Here is a 23,329-nt window from a genome sequence, read left to right on the forward strand (position 1 = left end):
AAATAAAAACAAAATAAGCAGCATAAAGCCACCCACCTAAGAGGCCTCTGTTTCCAAGAGCAGCCCAATTCATTAAACAGGCATGAGGACTTAGTCATTCTTTGCCTGATTAAGTGCATTTGGTTTAATTAGGTTTTCGTTCTGTGGACAACTTCATAGTTTTGTTTTTCAAAGCTGTACTTTCATGTTTTCCTTGTTCAGCAACTGGCATCTTTTTTACCCCTCTACTGAATAGCTCTCCTAGGGGAACAGCTTTTCTTTTACATTTTCCCTCAGGCTGGAATGAAAGTAAGGGCATTATGAATGTGTGCTATTCACCACCCACAATAGCAAATAATAGTTCTTGGAGCTATCTCTGAAATGGCAATGCATACTCACTTGCAACTCAGAAATGAAAACATCCCAATTTTTTGCCTCATCGTTGGATGGAACCAGCCTTGCAGGATAGCGATTGCTTGTTCCCACCAGCTGACAATGAAATGAATACTCTGCAGGGGCAGAGATGCCAGAAACATCAAATTGAGCAGACTTTACTCCATCTTGTACAATCTCCACTGAAACTAAAGTGAACCATTTTCTAGCCGAGACTTCATAGAACTTGCTGGTCATTAAAAACCTAGGAACACAACAGAGGACAAAAAGTCAAAAGGTTAGAAGGCAAAAATCAATATACATTTTATAAAATACCAGTAGTAGATAAAGTTTCATTATTGCTGGCTGCAAACATCACAGCTGATGATGACATGGCCCCCCAGGTGTTAAGACTGTTCACAAATGAAGAGGTTCTGTGAATGTGTTTACTACTTAGACTTTCACCTCACAAGCACAGCTCTCTATAGCTGTGGATGGCAAGAAGTAAATGCAATTTCATTCTTCGAGGGCTTCTGCCAGTGTTGTATTTCATCAGTTACCAACAGTTTAGTATCAGTGGAGAAGAAGCTGAGAAAGTAAGTCAGACTGCAGTGGCTCTGAATAAACATTTTATTGGATTTTTTGAAAATTGCTTTTATGATAGGTACAGACATGTTAGCCATTCTAATTTATCATTGCAATTCTTTTTTGGCTCAAACACCTAAATGGCAATTTCCTTTGCAAAGGTCTGAATTTGGCGTAGAAGACAGAGCTTTCTCTCAGTAGTGGGTCAGGAGGGACTGTCAGCTTAGTTTCACAATTTGAAGTAGGCTAGGCACAAAAAAGTATTTTCTTATTTAGAAAGCATCTGTGTATATGTGGTATTGCAGCAGTTTATATTCATGGAATTTATGTTACTACTAATGCAGTCTGAACAGCTCCCAACAGAAATAATGGAGAACATCCAGACATCCAGAAGTATATTCTGATCCCTTACAGATCAGGACTGTGTGTTAATCTTTACCATTTTTCATATAGTTACTTTTAGGCATTAATAAGGAAATTATAAACCTTTCTCCTTAGTGTACATTGTTTAATACTTTAACCCTACTTGGTCTATGCATGTGTATCTCTACACAGTTTGCTGATGATTTCTCTTCATTATTGGTAACCACAAAAGATTTAGAAGAGAAATCTATTTAGCAATAAATAATAATTTCTACAAAATGAAATATTCTAATTTGTCTATCCACAATGGGTAACACTGTATGTTGACTATAAAATTTGAAGTAATAACTTCAATGAATTATAATTGGTTTGGAAAAAAAGTATAGTCACCTTAAATGAGGCACAGTATAGTAGATTATTTTATGTTCTCTCAGGCATATGTATATAGAGAGAATATTCTCTCTGCAGAATATTGCTTGTTTGTTCAAACTATTTCAATAATTTCAGTATCATATTATCCACACAGAATAGAATCTAACCACAAATTATGCTTTTTAAAAAAATTATAATAATCAGTGGCTTTTGAATCATGTAAGTTCAGAAACCTCAGGAGTTTCAAAATGCTCATAAGGAATTCCAGGACACAGTGTCATTGAAATCACAAAAGCATGTTTTGTCTTATATCCTTATGTTTTAAGCCTGAACAGTTCTATCCAGAAAACACTGAGCTGCAAGCATCAGTGAAAAAGAAAAAAAAAAAAATCCATCCACTCCACATTTACAAATATATGTAGAAAACATTCTATTCTTATACAGTTACAAAATTAAAACCTTGATATTATTGCTATAAGAAAGGAACCTTTTCCTGATGTACAGTACAATCTGAACAGAATTTCCATGGTGTCCCAGTAGCAATGCTGTAGGTACTAGCTGAAAGCCAGTTATAAACACAGAGAAGCTTACTTAAATGTTTACAACAGAGGCTGGGTGTGGTCTGTGCTTTTGCTGATAAGATGAGAAAAGTGGTAAAGAAGGAAATTCCTTTAAGAACTGACCATATGAACAAAAAGTTTTATAAGGCCATGTATGTGAGTACAGTCTAAAATTACTTTGAAGGGAATGCTGTCTCTTCACATTACACCAAAGACTAAAATGTTGTGTTACTTGCAGACTTATGAGAATTAACATTCTAATTGGTGAACTAGTTGAGCACAGTTAACTTAGTAATAAAGGCTGTTATCCTTGGCATTTTTCCAAACAACTAACAGTGAATAGCCTCCAACAAGTACACACTTAACTGATAATGGATGTAACTATAGTTCACTAAATTACAAAGAAAAAAGGCATTCAAACAGCAAAAAACTATAGAATTAATTCATTTAGTCTAACATTTTCTCAAATGAGTAGATAGCAAATAGAGCACGTTACAGCAAATTAATGATACAGAGCAGAGAGAGAACAAAGGTTTTATCTGCAGAACTGAAAGTACCTTGGCTTCTTAAGGAAATGTTACATTCGTGTTAAACATTAGAAACAATTATGTACATTAGAGACATTATGTACTTTATGTATGGCGGCACAAAAAATTCCTGGTCATGGGCCAGGCTCCCTTTGTGCCAGGTAATTGTATGAACTCTGAATGCCACCACCACAGTTCATGTCTCATGTGCTAATCACTGTAAGCAGAGGTACTTCTGAAGCTGAAGATAGCTAGAATTACTGTTTCAAATATTCAAAGAGGAACACAGCTGTTAAGCAAAAGACTTTAAAACATGGAGGTTTTTTGGGTCAACTTTATTCTGTTCCATACATTGAGTAACAACAGTAGCCAAGTATGTACCAATGCAAGTTTGGAATACTAATGCTCTGCACTTCCATTCACTTTGACACTTTTTCCCAGAGAAAATGACAAACAAATGTTTGAACAGCTGGATCAGTTTATGAGAGTGGTGAGATGATGCTTCTTCCAGCAAAGGAGTCCATCCACTGTTCCCACTCCCGCTGCAGCAGTGGCTTGCTTTCCTAACACTATCACACCACCACCCTCCAACCACTCCCTTGCAGCTCATCTCCCAGTGCAAGTGCAGGAGGATGAGTGAGAATGTAGCTCTTGCTAGAGAGAGGAGGTGGCAGCTGTGTGTGCACAGGATGAAGCAGCAGTCCCAGCTGTCAGTGGGATGTGGGATGTGACCTGTACGGCTGCTCTGTACGTGGGCATACACTGGTGTGGATAAGGGAGGCAGGCTCTGGATCCTGCTCATGCTGCTGAAGTCAGAACCTCTTTTATTGATGAATAAACTGAGCTATTTTAACATGGTCCTCTCTGGAGTTACTTTCTGTCTTCAAGATATACTATCCTACACTTAAATAAAGGCCTTTACAGAGGCAAAACGTGAAGTCCTGGCTCTCAGCTCTGTTCCTTCCACCTCTGCCCTGCTTGTGTCCTGTTTGTTAAGGCAGACCATGATCTTACCAAGGTGTAATCTTGAAAAAGAAATCCAATCAAAATGAACCAGAAAGGGAAAACAGAGGTTCTAATGTATCTCTATATATTTTTTAGAAGCTCTTGACAAGACACATGCTGAGATACAGAAGGTGAATAAAGTGTTAGCAAATCATGAAAAAGTCAATGGCTTGTTCTGGTTCTGTTCCATGTATCTCATTATTTGCATTATACAGCATGCAATACTGTATTATGGTAGGTAACAGAGGCTTAAAATGACACCATTGTCCCATCAATTCACAATCCAACAGAAAACTACAAATAATCAGGTGAGCCTTTAGAACTACTGCTAATTTATAAAGGCTCTGAGGTGTTATGGGTTGATACCAGCCAGCAGCCAAGCACATATTTAGCTGTTTCCTCACTCCCTGTGTTCAACAGAACAGGGGGGAGAATAGAAAGAGCAAAATGAGGAAACATGTGGGTCAAGATAAAGAGAGCTTAATAAGTTAAGGGAAGAGGGGTAAAAGCAATACAGAAGCAGTCAGTCTCTATCTCCCACACACAAAGTCCAAGAAATTGTTACCCTGGAAGCTACTCCCTACATTCTTCCTCTATTCCATTTTATATTTCTAAGCACTTGTATCATAAATAAAAATTGATCAGTTTGGACATATTTGTGTTTATTTGCCCTGAAGGTCTATTAAAAACCTGCATCACATATGGCCCAATGGAATATGAAATAAAGCAAATTATCCTGCAAAACACAGCCAGCCTATGCTACTCCTACATGCTTGGTGTGAAAACATCCATGACCTTACCTGAGGTCTCTTTTCAAGTCCTCACTTATTGTGGAGCCTGAGTTTCTTATTCCAGCTTCAAGAGCTGTTTATGCATTTTGGTATTTAGCTACAGTGTGTTCAAGTAGAAGCACAGGTCAAGAAAGACTTTGTGAATATTTCTGCCTCTACTACAACAGGCTCAAAAGGATATAAAAAGTTTTCCTGAAAAAGAAAGAAAACATGAACCATTCACCTTTTGTACTGGCATTTTCATTTAAATTACAGTTTGTCTGCAGAGTTGCTTCAAATTTCTTCTCTCCAGATGCAACCCAGATTCATGGCTGCATTAAATTTTTCATCCAATAATTAATTAAAATTGGAAGTTTTTAACAAACAAATTACTAAACATTAATCTAAATAATCTTCACTAAATCCAGGCGTGCATTAACATCACATTTGATCTTCTGCCAGCTACAAAAAACAAAATCCAAGACAAAGGACTTTGTTTCTATAGAACGGTCTCAATGTTTGCAATTTGCCATTGTACAGTTAAGGGAAGCCTGTTAACTACTCAAGAAAACAACACTTTTAAGGTCTAGCTATTAACTAGTTTTGAAGCACAGTGCCATGCTCCATAGGATGCTTTGTCATTTGTACTATTTTTCTCAGAACTGTAATTTTACTAGAAAGGATTATATTATGCTGAGGATATCCATGTTCAGAACAAATGTAGGAAACAACCACATTCATTCATACAGAAAGACATTACAGTAAACCAGCCAAGACTTGTGCTAGGATGTGCAAAGATGAAGAATGAGAATCACAGCAGTGTTTTGGAGGGCCTGTCTCTGTCAGGGTGGGATAGGAGCACTAACGAGCAGACAGAAGAACATCAAGGCAGCACCAGAGAAAGTGATATTTTGAGACATATAGGAAAAGGAAAATTACAACTTGGGTAGAATCTTGGTTTGACATCAGTACCTTTTGAATGGGATCTAAGGAAAATATTTTCTTAATTCCCCATGGTGTTTAGGGAAATATATGTCTCTTTGATAATTTACATTATTAAGACCAGGGCATGCATGACACCATCACCAAGGATAAGTTCCAGGGATCCTATACACAGCTAACTTTAACAGTCAAAACCAAAATAATACTACACTAATAGCATTCTTATCTGTACAGTATGTTCTCTTACAAAGCTTTAGCTGGTTGATGGAGAAGGGAGATGCTAAATAACAAAGTATGTCTGGCTTTTTGCCACCTGTCATGAACTCTGATGGCTACGAGTGTGTCTATGCACTCTGAATACCACCCTAAACACATCACTGACTCTCCTCAAGACAAGTTCTTCTGAGGTCCTTTTGACTAAACACAGAATGTCTTTCTGTCTCACTGTAAATAATGGCCTTTATTCATTTGAGCATTTATCTGGGCAGGCTGGATTGATGTGCCAGGGCCAGTGGTCTGAGGTTCAACAATGCCAAGTCCAGCACCTGGGTCACAACAGCCCCAGGCAGCACCACAGGCTGGGGGCAGAGTGGCTGGGAAGATGCCTGGTGGAAAACCACCTGGGGCTGCTAGTCAACAGCATCTGAATATGACCCTGCCTGTTCCCACATGGCCAAGAAGGCCAAAGGCATCCTGGCCTGGATCAGCAATAGTGTGGCCAGCAGGAATAGGGCAGTGTTTATCCCCCTGTACTCAGCACTGGTGAGGCTGCACCTTCAATCCAGAGTTCAGTTCTGGGCCCCTCACTACAACAAAGACATTGAGGTACCAGAGCATGTCCATGGAAGGGCAACAAAGCTGAGGAAGGGGTTGGCGCACAAGTCCTGAGGCACAAGGGGTGGCTGAGGGAGCTGGAGGTGTTTAGCCTGGAGGTGAGGAAGCTCAGGGGGGACCTTATTAATCTCTACAACAATGTGATAAGAGGTTGTAGTGAGGTGAGGCTTAGTTTCCTCTCCTAAGTAAGGAGACATAGAACAAGAGGAAATGGCCTCAAATTGCACCAGGGAGGTTTAGGTTGGATATTAGGAAAAATTTCTTCAGTTAAAGGGTTGTCAGACCTTGGAAGAGGTTCCCCTGGCAAGTGACTTGAGTCTCCATCCTTGAAGATATTTAGAAGATGTCGCACTGAGGACATGGTTTAGTGGTGGACTTGGCAGCACCGGGTTAAAGATTGGATTCAATGATCAAAAAGATATTTTGCAGTGTAAACAATTCTATAATTCTCCCTTTGATTTTTCTTCCCAGGTCTTCCAATTCCCTATCTTTTATTTTTTCTTGTCATGGTAGGAGAAATAAGGTCTTGTCACCACCCATGGAGCAGTAGAGATTTTAAAACTTTTTCCACCCCTCATTAACTACAAGTAAGCACTAACAGAGTGCACTGGCAATCCACATTAGGACTCAATGCAGCCCTGGCCATGCAGGTAGGCTTCAACCCCTCCAAGTTTTTATAAATCACAGTTAGATTTACCTGAGATGACTGTGGACAGATCCTATTAGTAAAACAGGAAGCTGCATATATCAGCACCCTACAGCATGGATGTTTTCCTTTTCAGAACTGTACCTGAGCATATTAATGTATTTTCTGTATAAAGACTATACAATTGTTTTCCTGCATCATGACTCCTCAGAAGAGAAAGCAAATAATAAATTTAAAAATATTTTCATTTAACTTCACCCCTATTTTTTGCTCCTAATTTACTAGCAGGTATTGTAAACCACAAAAGATCTATTTAAAAAAAATCAAAAGTTACCTTATCTCTAGGCTGTTGATTCCATTCACTGGTTTTGTGTATTTTAATGACAGCCTAAGAATAAGAAACAGATTTTTAATGTTAGACTAGTCAGCTTTAATTAGATCATTGTGACATTTCAATTTGAGGGATACATTGTAAATCACTAGGCAATTACAAAAGTCATATAGCAAAGGTTCAGTACATAGAAAAATATGACTAAATATTTCTGGCGTTTTATTTACCCAAGAGCAGGTGCTTCAAAGTAAAGGAAAACAGAGATCATGTTTCATTAATGTACTTCTAGCTGAGTTACTACATCGTAACTGGCAATACTCCCCTTCAGGGGAATGAAGTTATGATCTCATTAATGCCAGTGGAGATTTTTGTGATTGTGAGATCAGGTGCAGGGAAACCTGTTTGGAGCAAATACAAACAAACAAGAAAGTAGGGAACATAGAAAAAAAAAATTATGAAAATAAGAGGCCTCAACTGAACATTTTTTGGTCTTGACTTTTTTCTTTTAAGAATACATTTTTTAAAATTTTTGAATGCTTTAGAAGAATAAAATTAAAATAGCACTGATTTTACGTTGTAACATTTCTGATAGTTTTCAGAATTACATGCATTATGATATGAAATTTCTTATGCTACTCACGTTGTGTTGCTGTCTGAGCACTCAGAGGCAGAAACATCCACATTCTCTGCTAAAAATGTTGCATTTGTCAAATCTATTAAAACTGAACTGCTGGCTTTGAGGCTGAAATTACTAGCATAAAAAAGGATGCATGAATTATTTCCAGTGGTCACATTCAGAGGAGGATATGATAAACTGTCTTCTTCCTCAGCAGCCATTAATTGTCGTCTTAATTCTGACACCACATCAGTTCTTCTAGAAATCTGGAATAACAACACATTAACAATTCATCCCTTTGTAAGAGTCATTTCAGCTGGAAACGGACTTTCACCATTCTGTGCTATGAGCACCTGTTTTTAAATCCTCAATCAAACTCAATATTTGTTACTGCCTGTCTATTTAACTGGTGATGTGGAGGCTAATGAAGCAATGTTAACCTAAGTTCCCGTGGCCACATGTCCAAAGGTGAAAATAAGAACCACCAACTAGGCAAATGAATGCAAAACAATGTTGGTGGTGTTGCCTTAAGACAATAGTATTCATTTATGCTAAAAGGTAGAAGAATTTTTTTTTCTCCCACACGAATATACTGAATGCACGAATATACTGAATACACGAATATACCTCTTTTTTTCTGCAATATAATCAAAAGAAAATTTCAACTACCTAGTTCAGTGACACTCTCTCCTTAAGTAACAGTTTTTGCAGTCTTTATTTTAATAAGCATGAGAGCAGTCTACTTAGCTACTTATTTTTTGACTCTTCTGATGGCTTCTGGATAAGAAGACCTTTGCTCATTTGGCCTATGTGGTGAACTCCGAGACACATCTGCTTTTAGGATATTTCCAGGAATTCCATTTAATAGGTAATGCTTTTAAAAAACATGCCCAGGGCATCCTTGGTAAAGTAGCCCCACAGATACCAACAGTTGAAGCAACCTTACCTTATCACACAACAAATTCATTCTGTTCTTATCTCACTCTTCACTTCTTACTCTACTCATATATGAGATCTTCCACCTATTTTTGAGTCCCATTGTCAGCTTTACAACTTTGTATGCTACAAGTGGCCTCTACCCTTACATAACTCTAGGGTACAAGAAATGAAAGGCATCACAAGGGTTACAAGGGTTACCAGAACTGTAATTATGTGGAGTTATTGCCCAGAACTACTTTTCATGGGTTTAAAGACAGTCAAGCAGCATTTTCCAGTCTGAAATAGAGACTATATTATCACTTCATAACCTGCCTGTGGAGAGGAGCCCCAGAAGATTTTGTCACCTTAACAGCTGCTCTGTAAATGCTATTGGCCATCTGTTATTTACAGCTTGTCCTTTTAGATACCTCATTCTATCAATTAAGCAGAATGGGCTCCATTAAAACCCTTTGACTAAATGCTCCAGCGAAGAATGCGACCTTCCCCGCCCATACATGCATACATTATGAATTTCTTTTTAATTCAGAGTAGTGCCTTTTCAAATACATCAGAACAAGCATTATTTTAAATGAATACCATTTTCTTTAAAAGAAGAGGGTACAACAAAAGAAAATATTCAACTTTTGATATAAAACTTTAAAACTTTCCTTAGGTTTTCCTGAAATGTAATCATTTTATTTCAAACTGAGAGGAAAAGCTGAAGTCTAAATTATATCCTGTCGAACTATTGACTTCACTATGTGGGCCCCATGTATCATCTAAAGAGGGCTTTAAAAACCACCTGCTAACAGCTGAAAACAATGCTACATTGGATACTGTAACTGGGATAACTTGGGGGATTAGGTTGAAGTACCTTAAAATAAAAAGAAACCTATTAAAATATAATCATAAGACTACAGCTTTATTTCTACTGCTCTCTGAGCAGTACTTTACCATGAGCTCTTACATACAGATTCGCTTGTCTCTCTCAGAAAGCATATGGAGCAAAAGAGTGTAAACCTGGAAAGAATGGCTTTCAGAGACAAAGAAACCCACTAGTTTGATAGGGATGGGCAGATCCATCAGGTCAATGCATGGCTCCAACGCTGGTGTCAGAGGGAATTTTGTGTTTGTTGACTACGGGATATTCTACTCAACATGTGGTTCACTGACACCTGACAGGATGCACCTGTCTCAGAGGGGAAAAAGAGCTCTAGCCCAGGAGCTAGTAGGGCTTGAGGAAAAAACTTTAAACTAACTTGGAGGGAGGAAAGGAACAAAACCAGGCTGTCCAGTGATGAGCAATGAGGTGGTGTGCCAAAACTTGGGTAAACGAGCATTAATGGGATCCCTCAATCTGCTTCCGACTCAGCATATTCTGTGATTCTGTGAATTAAGCACACTCAAAATCAGAGAGAGATTTAAAACAAATTAGTCTTCACGATGGAAGGAGGATCTCTGAAACAGCCCAGCCTGGAACCCACTGGAGACCTGAGGGTAGCAGCTGCTCCTTCCAGGATACTGCAGCAGGCAGCTGAGAGTTTCCCAACGATATCCCTGTTTCTCTGTTTAAGGAATATTTTCTTTTTCTTTTGTTGCTGCACAAACATGAGCTTACAAAATCATTATCCTATGTCATATATTTCATGCTAAACTATAAATTACAAGCCACTTCCTTGACAAATGGATTATATTTACCCTGAATTACTGTAAATCAAGTTACATTATTTGGAAAAATACATGGCAGAAATGCTGCCAATCATTAAACCACATTTGATTCTGCCGTTCAGCGTGCCCTTCTCCTTCACCAAATCCAAACTGAGAGATGTGAGAATCACTATCTTATTCTCTGAATTTATCAACAGCATTTTTGATCTCAGTCAAGCAGAGAACAACAGCAAGACCTGATTAAATCACGTACAGAAAGGAAAAAGAAAGGGTGTTGCTTACACTTTCCTAGACCACAATGGAATGTGTAATTACTAACTGAACCTGCGATAGAGGTAGCCTGAACAAACTTCTTCCCTTTGATCTGTTTTTCAAGCCTCCTAATTCAGAATAATTTCTATTGAAAACAAGAAAGCAAGCAGATCTGGTAACATTTTGACACACCAACATACAAATATTTTTCAAAGCAAACAGATCTTACATCCAAAATTACTCGTTTTGTTGTTGTTGCCACAGTTTTGTTGGCTCTTCCAACACAGAGTGGCTAGAGACAAGAAAAAAGATTTGGGGCCATTTTATACATTTGAAACTATAGTTAAAAACAAATATAAATCAAATAGTTGTAAACACATATGAGAACCATACCAAATACATGAAAATGAAACTTCCGTTTGCTGAAATGATGAATGGCAATGAGCAACAGAAACAGACTACATTTTACACTAGTTACAAGATGGGATTTCTGAATATCAGTTCAACAGATGATTGTGTCTTCTGTTTCAATCTTTTGTTTCTTGACTTCTTATTGCTGTGTTAAGATGCGCACATCAAGAATAAGAAAACTCTCCTGGTGGTCCTTGCTGCTTCTTTTAATTTCTAACAGCACAGATTTTGGACCACATTGTCTCTGTGGGATTGCTGCTCTTATTGGAAAGGTATTTCTGTACTTTCAAGGAGGGACGTGAGTAGGCAGAAAGGTCCATTCCCTTTCTCTTTTTAGGCTGCACCTTAGTTTAGTCCATACATCCACACCGCATTGTGGACTACAGTGTGTTCTCTCTATATACCTGACTTGGATGCCAAATGGCAATTTTTCCAATTTTAGTCACAACCTGATTAAGCCAGTTGTTAGTATTGCAAAACCACATAAGAATCCTAGCTTCTACTAAAAAAAAATAAGTAGCCATTTTAGAGTCAGATATTGTTTATTAACATTGCTAAGTGTAGCACAAATGAAGAAAAGAACCTGAAAATATTTACAGAATGTATGTAGTTTCAAATACATTGTAAAAATTAGGATAAAGAATGTTTTTGGATCACATATGATGGCCTAAATCATGAAATGCAAGGTCCAAGGAAGGGAGGGCAGGTGCTGCAACTCCTACAGTAACACCACAAAGACAAATACCTTTTATCTGAACTAGATTTTGGGTTTGGTAGATGGAGCTGCACCAACATATCATGTACCAACTGTAATTCTTCTCACAGGATACAAAAAAAATGTATGCTTGCATTTTCTCAATTTGCTTTAACAGGGACCATCAAAATATTTTTTTATTTTTTTTCAAGATATCCTTTAAAAAATGACACTAGGAGGCTGCCATGTGCTCAGTGGAGGGGTACTGCAGAATGGCAGATCATGGTTCTTTCTGGGGTTTGGCTGTGGCATATTAGAAGCCACCCAGCATCCACATCCCAGCCAAGTATCAGCACATTTCAAATGCTTTTTCTGACATTTTCATTGTATATTCCTTCCCACACAAACAGATCAGTTTTCCTCCATGTTTTCTATTTGATGTGGCATCATGGTCTCACTAAGGATAGCATCACCACCATCCCTGCTAATACATCCACCTTCCTGATGGATAGTGTATCACGAATCTGTGATGAAGGCAATCTCACTGCTAAAGGTCAACAATTTGAAAGGCAAGCATTAGAACTTGGTATAACTGTAAAAAATGTTCTTTGTCGTGTCAAGTTTACAAAATCACACATGCAGCAAACAGAAATATATTTGATGGGACTTATTTAATTCACCTGTCAGTGAAGACAGTAGCATAACAGTGTTTTAAGCTGTCAAAATCTAGAACATTAAGCAGAGTTACCAATTATCTCTATTTTTCAAAGTTTTAACTGCTTACATTTTTATGATTTCTAACATTTTGGGATTTTGTTTTTAACTCCCCTCTAGGCTGACTTGTGGTTGCCTCAGACCTAGAAGTGTTTAAGCCAGGTTGGTCAGGGCTCAGAGCAAGCTGCAGTACTTGAGAATGTCTCTGCTCATGGCATGAGGATTCGAACTGGATGATCTTCGGGGTCCCTTCCAGCCCTATTTTACTTATTTGTACAACATTTGTAAGCCTAAACAAGACACCAGAATAAATTTCAATAGCATATTGATATTTTTCCCAGAAGAATCCTTGACCTCTATTTCCAGCTTCTATTATTAATCTGATGAAGTAGGTAAAAAAAGAATGCCCAGAAATGTGCATTCATTTATTAACAATGATTACTATCATTTTAGTGCCTCACAGGATATGTGACCAACCTTAGTGTCTCACATTAGTATCTGATGGCTTCCCTGTTGAACCAGGCACATTTGTACCAGCAAGCCAAATGGCCTGGCAACTGTGACACCCAGCTTGTACCTGGTATTCTGCATCACTCACTTGTGTTTTCACAAAAACAAGGCTGGGACACAAATGTTAAAGTCAAAATGTATGTCTTACATTAAGACACAATGATCTCACTGTAAATCACAATGTTCTCTTTTATAATTGATAGAACTGCTGTGACTTGTGGAGAATACCCAAGTCATGAGCAAGCACGTGAAGACCTTCTGCTAGAAGAGACAATAAAACCGCAGTGTTAACTATGCTGCTCAGTTCGGTGGACTGCATAAACACAGTCTGCAGTATATCTCACATATTCATGGCTAGGATTGATTCCTCACAGGCCTGCTCTTTAGCAGCACTGGGATGGATTAAAGATCTCTTGACTGTCATTTACAGAGAATGGAACTACTCTGTGCCTGTGTGCAGAGACAAGAGAGTTTGCAGAGACCATGCAAGCAACAGAACCCAGAGAAGAGCAAGGTGGTGTCATGCAGCACTTGTGAAAACAATCCCACTTGAAAGTCTTTAAAATAAGACAATGGATGAAATATTCAAGAACATCTGTAAATGCAGACCCCATTTTCTGAAGAAATGTATATTTCCTGTTATTTTCTTGCTACAATTTTCAATGGATTTTTATAACAAACTTTTTCATCTAACCTAAGAAAGAGCAGGAATTTATAAAAATATACTGATTTTATTAAGTAAAACAGAATACAGTAATTTCACGAATACAAGCCGCACCAATTTGACCAAAATTTTGGTGGAAACCCGGAAGTGCGGCTAATATTCCGGGGCGGCTAATCTATTAACAAAATTCTAAAAGCTGCCAACACGGAAGTGAGAGCCCGCGGCAGCCCCAAGCCAAGCTGGAGCCCGGCCGGCCCCGGCAGAGGTGGGAAAGCCTGGCAGAGGCGGGGCCAGCAGTGTCGGGGGCGGGCGGCAGAGCCGGAGCCAGCAGGGCGGGGGAGCCCGGGAGAACTGGGGCTAGCAGTGCAGGGGAGCATGGCAGAAGCAGGAAGGCCGGCGGGTGGGGCTGCCTGGCAGCGGGGGAAGCCCAGCATAATCGGGGCCAGCAGCGTGGGGGAGCCCGGCAGTGCGGGGGCCTGCAGTGCCGGCCAGGGCGAGGAAACGCGGCGGCGGTGCAGACGGGAGGGGGCGGCCGGCGAGCCTGGTGGCGGCGGCGGCAGCCCTGCCGGCGGGGCGAGCGAAAGCGGCGCTCGCGAAAGCGCCGCCGCGAGCCGCGAACCGCGAGCCGCGAAAGCGCCGCCACGAGCCGCGAGCCGCGAACCGCGAGCCGCGAACCGCGAGCCGCGAAAGCGCCGCCGCGAACCGCGAGCCGCGAACCGCGAGCCGCGAAAGCGCCGCCGCGAACCGCGAGCCGCGAGCCGCGAGCCGCGAGCCGCGAACCGCGAGCCGCGAAAGCGCCGCGGCGCGGGGCGGGCGCGGCGCGGGGCGGGCGCGGCGCGGGGCGAGCGAAAGCGGCAGCGGGGCGAGCGAAAGCGGCAGCGGGGCGGACGGCGAGCCTGGCGGCGGCAGCCCTGCCAGCCGGGCGAGCGAACGCGGCAGCGGGGCGGTGCTGACGGGAGAGGGGGGCCAGCGAGCCCGGCGGCGGCGGCAGCACCACCCGGCCAGCCCCGCCGAGCCGTGGCGCTGAGCTGGGCCGCCCGGCCCCGTCGGCAACCATGAGCGGGCCGAGCCTGCCTGGCCCCGCCCCGAGCCAGTAAAGCCCGCTATGCCGCGATCCTCTTACTAATTGGCCAATTTGTGAAAGCTGCGCACGGATTCTCGCGACGAACGAAAGTGCGGCTAATATTCGGGGTGCGGCTTATCTATTGACAAAGACAGCAACATTGTCGAGGCACCGGGGGTGCGGCTTATAATCCGTGCGGCTTGTATTCGTGAAACTACTGTATTTATAAGCTGGAATAGCAGTTGGAAGGCGCTACTACACTTAATTCATTACCTTAAATTTCAGTTAGGACAAATAACCCAAACACAATTATTTCAATGAAAACAATGCATTGGCCATCATCAAAAGTGTTGGAGCTTACACCTTTTTGGTAAATTAGATTTTGCAAGCAAAGTACAAAAGGGGAAAAAAATATATTAAGAACTTGCCTTGTAAAACAAAATGAATCCTGAAAGGAATCTACCAGATGTATCATTCAAGAAATATTTGCTGATGCCAATGTCCCCAGGCTGAGCATTAGATTTTGGGCCCTGTTTCAGGCAATTCTGTCACAGAGATAAAAGAAGCTACAGATTTTGCATAATTTTTAGACTGCTAGGGGAATACCCACTTCCAACTGGTTGTTTTCCTCCCTTTCTTATATCCATATGTAAAATTCAAGTTGCTATGGGAGATGTGAAAAAGGATGGAGGAATTGCTGCAATAAAATGGAACAGCTATGCAGTGAGAGTTGGACAGAGGTTGCGCAGGGGTCTGGTGGGTTACTTAATTGAAAAATGCAGACAGGAGCCAAAGTGTGTTACTCATAGTGCTGGGAGAATTGCCAGCACTGTTTGTCCCAGATGTAGGCTAGTCACAGTGAAATTAAAAATCTGAAGACCCTCAAAATTTTCCCTTTCTCTACTTAATATTTGGATCCTGCAGGACTTTGGAGGACTAATCTGCAAAACTGGCCAATAAATCTAGCAAATTTGATCTTTTGACAGGTAAGTTAAAACAAGCATTTTTTCCACAGAAAATCTATAAAAAGGTTTTTAGTTTCTACTCTGCTTTCTTGCACTTAATATCCATATAATTTTTCTGACAGTAGGGTATGTAAGCCACAAGGGGTATATATATAAATGAAATCAACATCAGAAAGTCTAGACAAAGCTAATCTTAGAAATAATATCCATGCTTTTCTTCAAGATTTCCATACTTTTGTTTCTCTTGACAAACCTTTCTTCCAAGTTTTTCACAAAATAGACCTGTTTCCACCAAAATCTAGTTAAATCTTTTAGTTAACACACCTCAGCCAATGTCATGAACCACAATTTCCTTTATCTCCTACCAGTCTCTATCTGATCAAATAACCCAAAATGAGACCAAAGCATGCAATCTTTCCCAACAGTTAGGTGGAACAACCACCTCAGTGTCTGCTAGTTATGGATCCTTGTCAGGATGTTTTGATATGAAACCTTGGAAAATGGAAATTGATAAGGTGAGGCTTATCAGAGAACAAACACCAACTTCCTTCCAGCATTCTTGTGGGATTGCTTTAGCAGCATGATGCCTATTGCTGTTCTTGCACCTTATCCAAGCCTCAATGCCTGGTAATGGCAAGCCTGGCTGGGGATTTGGTTCAACTACAGTCAGTTCCTCCTGCTGGAAGTTCAGTTTCTGAGAACTGAGGATCAGGAGCAAGGAATATTTTTAGGGTCATAAGGAAATCATGTATTGGGGAGAAGGAAGGAGTTTTTAACAGCAAGAAGGCACAGCAGTTTCCAACATTCACCTTCCAATACTTCTGCTTAACATAAGGCAAGACATCCTCCCTATTCTGTTGCAGAATTTTGCAAATGATTTGGCTGAAAGCCCCAGAAGAAGAGATATCTAGCTGTTAAAATAACTGAGGTTTAACTTTCATCCTGTAGTGCACTTAAAACAGAATATACTTCTTCTGATTCATTAAATATCAATCTAGGAAATCAATTGGTCTAAATCAAAAATCAAATTACAGAATAATAGTTGCATTTTTAAAAATAAAATTGTAAACATTGAGGTCTTCATAAAATAGAAAAGACAGAATGAGAACAAAATATTCCATGTAATACCAAATTTAATGTCAGGCACCGCTTTATGTACAGCTTTCAAAGCAATGCTTCCATTAACAAATTCAAAAAATATATCTGTGGCATTTTGTCAGGAAAGGGATTAGTTTCTTGCCTTTTTTTCTGGCCTACCAGTGACACTAAGGACATTCATAATAACATTTCATAACATTCATACATTTCATAACATTCATAATTTCATTCTCAATAACAAAGACTCCCATGTGAGGCTGGAGAAGTTGGAGGCCTGCTTGGGTCACAACAGTGCTACGATACCAGGTGGGATCCCAGAAGAAACAACGACTTGTCAACCTCGTGCAGGGCAAATTTGGCTCTTCCAGCACCCCCAGCCAGCAGCCCAGGGGGGCACTGGCAAGTCCCAGAGCTCTCCCACCACTGCCTCGAGCTCTGCTGCACTTTTAATGCTACTAGCACAGGTGACTGTACAAGAGTCTGACCATACAGGACTGTTTCCCAAAGGGATATTAATACCACAGCTTTCTTTAATCAGTCGATTTTCTAATTAGACAGCTTTCTAAAAGGAAAGATATAATGTAGTAGTTGACTGAAATCTGCTGCAATTTAAATTTGTCAGCTAGCAGGAATGGGTAACACAGTCCTCAGAAAGAAATAAGCTCTGTGTTTCAATACCAAAACACTGCATTAACATTCTATTAACCTTTTATTAACATCCTGGCTACTTCTTAGCTTTGTATGCTTAGTGTCCTAATGCAAAAACTTCTAAAAGAGACTTGCACGAAATTCCAGGTTCACAGATTTTTATGGAAAAGCCTTTAGGATTTAATAAAAGTAACTTTTAGAGAGAACATTTCAATATCCATCCCTAAAGGAAAGATATATTCCTCAGCTAAAATCACAAATATGTTTGAAAATTCCATTACTTTATCCTAACTTTAGAGGCATGCACGCTGCACTTAGGAGATTAAGTGGCTGCATAGTTTGACAGTTGGACTCTGATCCTGGAGGTCTTTTCCAACCTTAATGATTCCATGGTTTTGTATACATAATGACTATGTATGAATAATGATGGCCCCTCTTTGCTTTTTCAAATGGCAACAAATCATTAGTTTATGTCTTTGAACAAACTAATACTTCAGGGAATCACATTCAGGGTAAGAGTTAAAAATTAGAGGAAAACACAGCTGCTACATGCATAAATAGAGCAGATCTAGAACACCACAACAAAATGTCTTCCTGTCACAAAACACTTAAGTTCAAACTTTCTGTGGCACTACATAAAGAAAATAATTTTTTTTTGAATTTTTTATAAAGGGAAAAGAAAGACAGAATACAAAATTTCACTTGAAGCTACAATTAAATAATCCAGGTTTCTTCTAACTAGTCCTAGCTGCATTACAGACTGCTTGCACTAAAACTTAGGGCTTTGTTATTCTGCCATCAGATCTCACACTTCCCCAGGATATGTGATCCGCATTTTACTATTAAGAGAAAATTTTTATGTCCTGTGTTAGCAAAGTGTGTCTTTGTTCCTCTAATAGCACTTTCTCTAGCATAGACAACAGAGGCTGCAGTACAGAATAAATGATACAGGATAAAAGTGGTGGTTTCAGTACGCAGGGCAACACTGTAATTGCAGCTTTTACAAGCTTTAGTTTAATTTCCTACGGAGGGAAGGAAGACAAGCAGCTCTGCAGGCAGGTATTTAGGGTAAGGCTTGCTCTGACCACATGCAGAGGCCACCCAACCATAGAGCCACACATCTCTCAGCTCCTGGCTTTCAGCCCCAGGCATCTCATGGGGGGATTCACAAACACAGTCATCCTCTGGGTCAATGGAATCATTTCCCACTTCTAACTCTGTGCTTCCCTAAAATGGGAACATATATCTCCCTGTGAAAAAGGTCATGCCAATGGGCTTTGGTGTCAGGAGAAGGCACTGAAGACTCAAGTCTCTGTGCTAACCAGTAGCAGTGAAAAGATTCAGTGCTCCCAGAGTCAATTTGCAGATGCTTTATCACAGGATCTTGAGAATTCAGCCTCTTTCAGTGTACTGAAGTAGGGAAGACTGCACCAAGCTTGAGCTGCCACCGACCCAATTTTCAGCTGACACAGTTGCTTCTCCTTATGGATTTCCTGGCTGTCTGCAGAACAATGATTTACGTGCAGCAGGCTTTTTTTATGATGTGGCAATTATTTTCATTTTCACAGGTGGCAGTTCTACAATAACCTAATAGGCAAGCATGAGGAAAGTCTGTGAGCTTCTTATAGTGGAGCTTTGCTTATTCTGTTGGCTGCCTCTTCAGGCTCTTGGCCTTTAGTTAAATAAGTTACATATTACTTTTCACACTCCTGTCCCAGAGAAATTCTCAGTCAATATCCCAAGCTTCCACTGCCAAGACATGAGACCAGCTAAACTTGGTGAGGGCAAAGGTCCACCTAGCTCACAGCCAGAGCTCCTGATAGTAACTGGCAGCTGAAATAAGGAAAGGGTAAATACAAACAATACTTGTCCTACGATGCCCTCTTTGATTTCTGCAATCTTTGGGTTAGAAACCTTAAGGGCAAAAGGTTGCATTCAAATCAACACGTGTAATAGGGTCTTCTTTCTACCCATCTTTCTTATATTTCTTCCATTAGTTTATGTAATCATTGAAATCTGTCTGCTTTTGTCATCCAAAAATAGTTCAGTTTTTTTCTATAAAGGATTTTGCTGCCCCTGAATTCCCGTGTTATGGTCCGAGTAGTGATTGTCATGAATATTTTCCAGAGACAATGAGTAATATTTCTTGTTCAGCCTGTCCATGTAAGTGGCAGTTTTATTTATTAGTTCCCCCTTGAATTTCTCTCACTTTTCCTAGTTGAAATATTTTAATCATATAATTTTACTGTATCCTTTGGAGATGGGGTGGCCAGAACCACACGCACTATTCCACTGTCAGACTTGCACTCAGTAAGGGCTTAGAACTGAAGCTGCTTTGTTCTCCTCCTTTCCAAATGCTTGCTATTCATCCTACTGCTGACTGCTGGGATGTTCCAAGAGATCTACCCACATTTGTACTTCAATTCCTCTTCTGAGAAATAGCAGTCACTCACTACAGTGTAATATGCATATTTAAGGTTTTCTCTACATGTTACTTTTCTGCAGACTGGATTGTATCTGTCTTTTTATCACTTAGTGGTTTCTCCAACTTGTCAGTACATCAGCAAACTCTGGCACCTTTGGATTTCAGCCCCCTTCCCATACTAATGACTGCTGAACAGCACAGGCATCAACATCAATCCCCACAGAGTTCTACTGGCAAATACTCCCCACTGTGAACATGAATCCTTTATTTTTATCCTTTGTTTCCTACCTTTAAAGATTTTGCTTCTGCTACCAACTAATTCTACTTTTTTACCCTTTTTACTTTAGCAACACAGTCACTATGCACATCCTATGCCTCTTAGAAAACACTGAAACCACATTGTATTTTCTTCATAGATCCACACATTTATGACTACAGTTTCAACCATTTTTGCCACTCTGCAAGGTAGGTTTCCTGGAAGTACTTCTCCAGACATATGGAGCCTCTTTTCAAGCCCCACATCACACTTAAAATATCCTGCTCCTCTGTGATGAAGCCTAAACTATTTTTTAATTTTCATATATAGTATAAAAACCCTAATTCAAAAATTGTAAATTAGAAATCATGATGACAGTTCAGCAGTTTCTTATTTTAGTTCAAACTTAGATGAATAATATATGACCTTGATGATATGACACAATAGATTTTATTGATTCATTCTGAAATCTCTTCTATTGCTAATGGAGTAGAAGCAAAATGTTTTGAAGCTCAATGACTGTTGAAAAAGTGTTTGAAGTGAGAACTTATGTGCTACCACAGCAATGAACAATGCACAGGCCTTTTGGCTTTGCATTGTCACTCATTTTTCTGCATTCCTCTTTTTTATTGCATCCAGTACTCTCTGAAAGAATTCCTGTCTAATGTGTTTTTATGAACAGCTTTTGGGTATTGTGCATAATATTTCTCTGAGATCTGCCATGTGATACTGAACTAAATTTGCAAGAATTGATATTCCTTTTAATTTTCTGTATCATATAGAACTATGCTTTCTGAAGAATGACCATTACTTTTTATAGCCTCACCTCTTTCGCTCTGTTAATTATGACACGTGGGGAGGAGGGTGAGGGGAGAAACGCTTTTTCAACATATAGTCTGACCTTTTAATATGTTGTGTTCAAGCAGTTTGAATTCCAGATATAAGAAGTGTCAGTCAACATACTCAGTGGAGATTATTTATCAAATCACAGATAGATGGATTATTTTAACCCTTATGTTAAAGACGTATCACTTGGATATTGCATTCAGCCTCAGTCTTCAAAGACTGTTCTTAGACTAGGTCTCCAGGATTCTCAGAATATTTATCTTTGTCTCCTAGAATTCAGAATTCCTTTAAGACCCAACAGCAGTCCTTTACAGCTCTAGTCTGTCACTCCAATACTTTTTATAACTAGGCACCTTCCTTCCAGAAAGTGTTTAGTATGCCTACCAACATGTCATATAAATATGATTTGTTTACAGTTATACATTCCATTTAATCTACCCTATTTTACCCTTATACCTTAATTTCATTCTGCATTAATATGTTTATAACTTCTGCTTATATATGACTCTATGTTTTAGAATACTGATTGTAATTTTTATCCCTGCACTTTACAAACTTCTGGTAAATTTTAGTCCTAAGACACAATTCATCCTCAACTGCCCAGTTCTACACCATACCTCCTCCACCTCAATTTTCTTCTTTGTCCTTAGTTTGAAAAGCAAAATAAATTAACCTTTCTGATTTGATCTACATGGAACATCTGTACAGGTTTCATCTACGCCTTAAAAACTTAGCATCCAAAAATAACAAATGTGTTTTGATCAGATAAAAATAGTAACTTGAGTCCACGCTGCCCTTCATTTAGCAGTGAAGTGCATAAACATACGTACATATAAATATATTACAAAATGTAAGCTAAAGTTGAAAAATGTTTAAAGTAAGTGAATCTTAACTTGCTGTGGTGCAAAGTCTAAAGGTAAAAAACTAGTTATTTCTCTGAATTCCCCACTAACACATGGAATGAACCATAAAGAATTGCTAAGAAGAATCTCTCACATTTTCATCACTCAGTTTTTTAAACTAATTTGGCTAAATGTTTGTTCATCTAGAGCAACAACTAATTGGTTTCAGCCTGCCTGTCTCAAGCAGCTCTTTTGTAGTCATTTAAAAATACCCATGTCAGAAAAAAATCTCAAAATGGAGTTTGCTAGGAAATAATCAAATGTATGTTCTTCATCTACAAGTTAATGTTTTATTATAACAGCATTCATTAAGTGGGGAGAGGAAAGGACTAAAGGATAAAGAATTCCTTTTCTTCTTTTAGGCTGGAAACACCAATGCTTTATTATACTGTGCCAAACTACAACTGCTCCTTCCAATGTAAAAATAGAAGACAAAATGAATAAGGCAATTCCTGTACTCAAGGATGTGTGAGGATATTTAATCTACACTGCAGCTCCTGAAACGGCATTATAAACATTTTTCTAATGTTTATTCATGGGAAAGCTCACATTATGTAATGTTTGAGTATATTAAATGGTCAAAAGCATTCCATTAGCCAGAAACTGTGAAGTCAGTGGAGTGGCTGTTGCAGCATTTAGTCTCCTTGGAGTGGTAAACTGAATAGTCAAAAAAAAGAGGGGACCTGGATGTAAGTGGATGATGCAGCAGAGCAAAATATGATGCATTTTTAAAAAATGTGTTAGAAGGCAGAAACAAAGAAAACATAACCACAAACACTTGTCAAAGCAGATAAAAGTTTTCATACTCCTTTCAGCTGGGGTGCACAGCAATAGCACCTGAAGGTATTTCCAAGAGACATTTTTTAAGTGTCAAAAGTAACCACTTGTGTGACAGATTCCAATGTTACTTCTGCCTGTAAAAAGTTCCTATAGCTCATACTGCTTGGCTCTGAGTGGTATCAAAGACTCAACACACAGAAACATCAACTAGAGCAGACAGCTTGTAGAAAGGAGTCCAAAGCTGATGGTAACAAGCTCTCTGAAAAAGTTGAGGCAGTACAGAAAATTTAAGCAGCATTTCACAATTCATCTGTAAAAAGTGGAGTCAACAAAATGAGTATCAGCTGGCACATAGCCATAAATCTCCTCTTAGCAATATGTGGTCCCTCAGCATTCAATCTCACTGAGAAAAGATAACAACTATAAAACTGTCGTGCAGTTTCAGATGAAAACTAGCAAAAATGTTACAAGGACACCTATGATGAATGGAAGGATGGGGAACTTGATGAGATCTGAAGCGTATCTTTAAATCATTGCAGGTTTTTAACCTCTCCAATTACAACAGCAAGGTAAAATTATGCATTACAACCATAAGCCAAAAAGCTTGCCAGAA

General features: G+C 39.5%; 1 protein-coding gene across 1 annotated transcript in view; it reads right to left on the reverse strand.

Annotated features, from left to right (window-relative positions):
* LOC116995251 (V-type proton ATPase subunit S1) overlaps positions 1-23,329 on the reverse strand; it is a 52,024-nt gene that overhangs the window by 5,063 nt on the left and 23,632 nt on the right. The window contains exons 7-9 of the mRNA XM_033057760.2: positions 7,927-8,168; positions 7,290-7,343; positions 379-616 (exon numbers count right to left, since the gene is read on the reverse strand). Coding sequence (XP_032913651.1) covers positions 379-616; positions 7,290-7,343; positions 7,927-8,168 — 534 coding nt within the window. The remainder of the gene's footprint in view (positions 1-378; positions 617-7,289; positions 7,344-7,926; positions 8,169-23,329) is intronic.

The sequence above is a fragment of the Catharus ustulatus genome, chromosome 4 (genome assembly GCF_009819885.2).
Source record: "Catharus ustulatus isolate bCatUst1 chromosome 4, bCatUst1.pri.v2, whole genome shotgun sequence".
NCBI classification, from domain to species: Eukaryota; Metazoa; Chordata; class Aves; order Passeriformes; family Turdidae; genus Catharus; species Catharus ustulatus.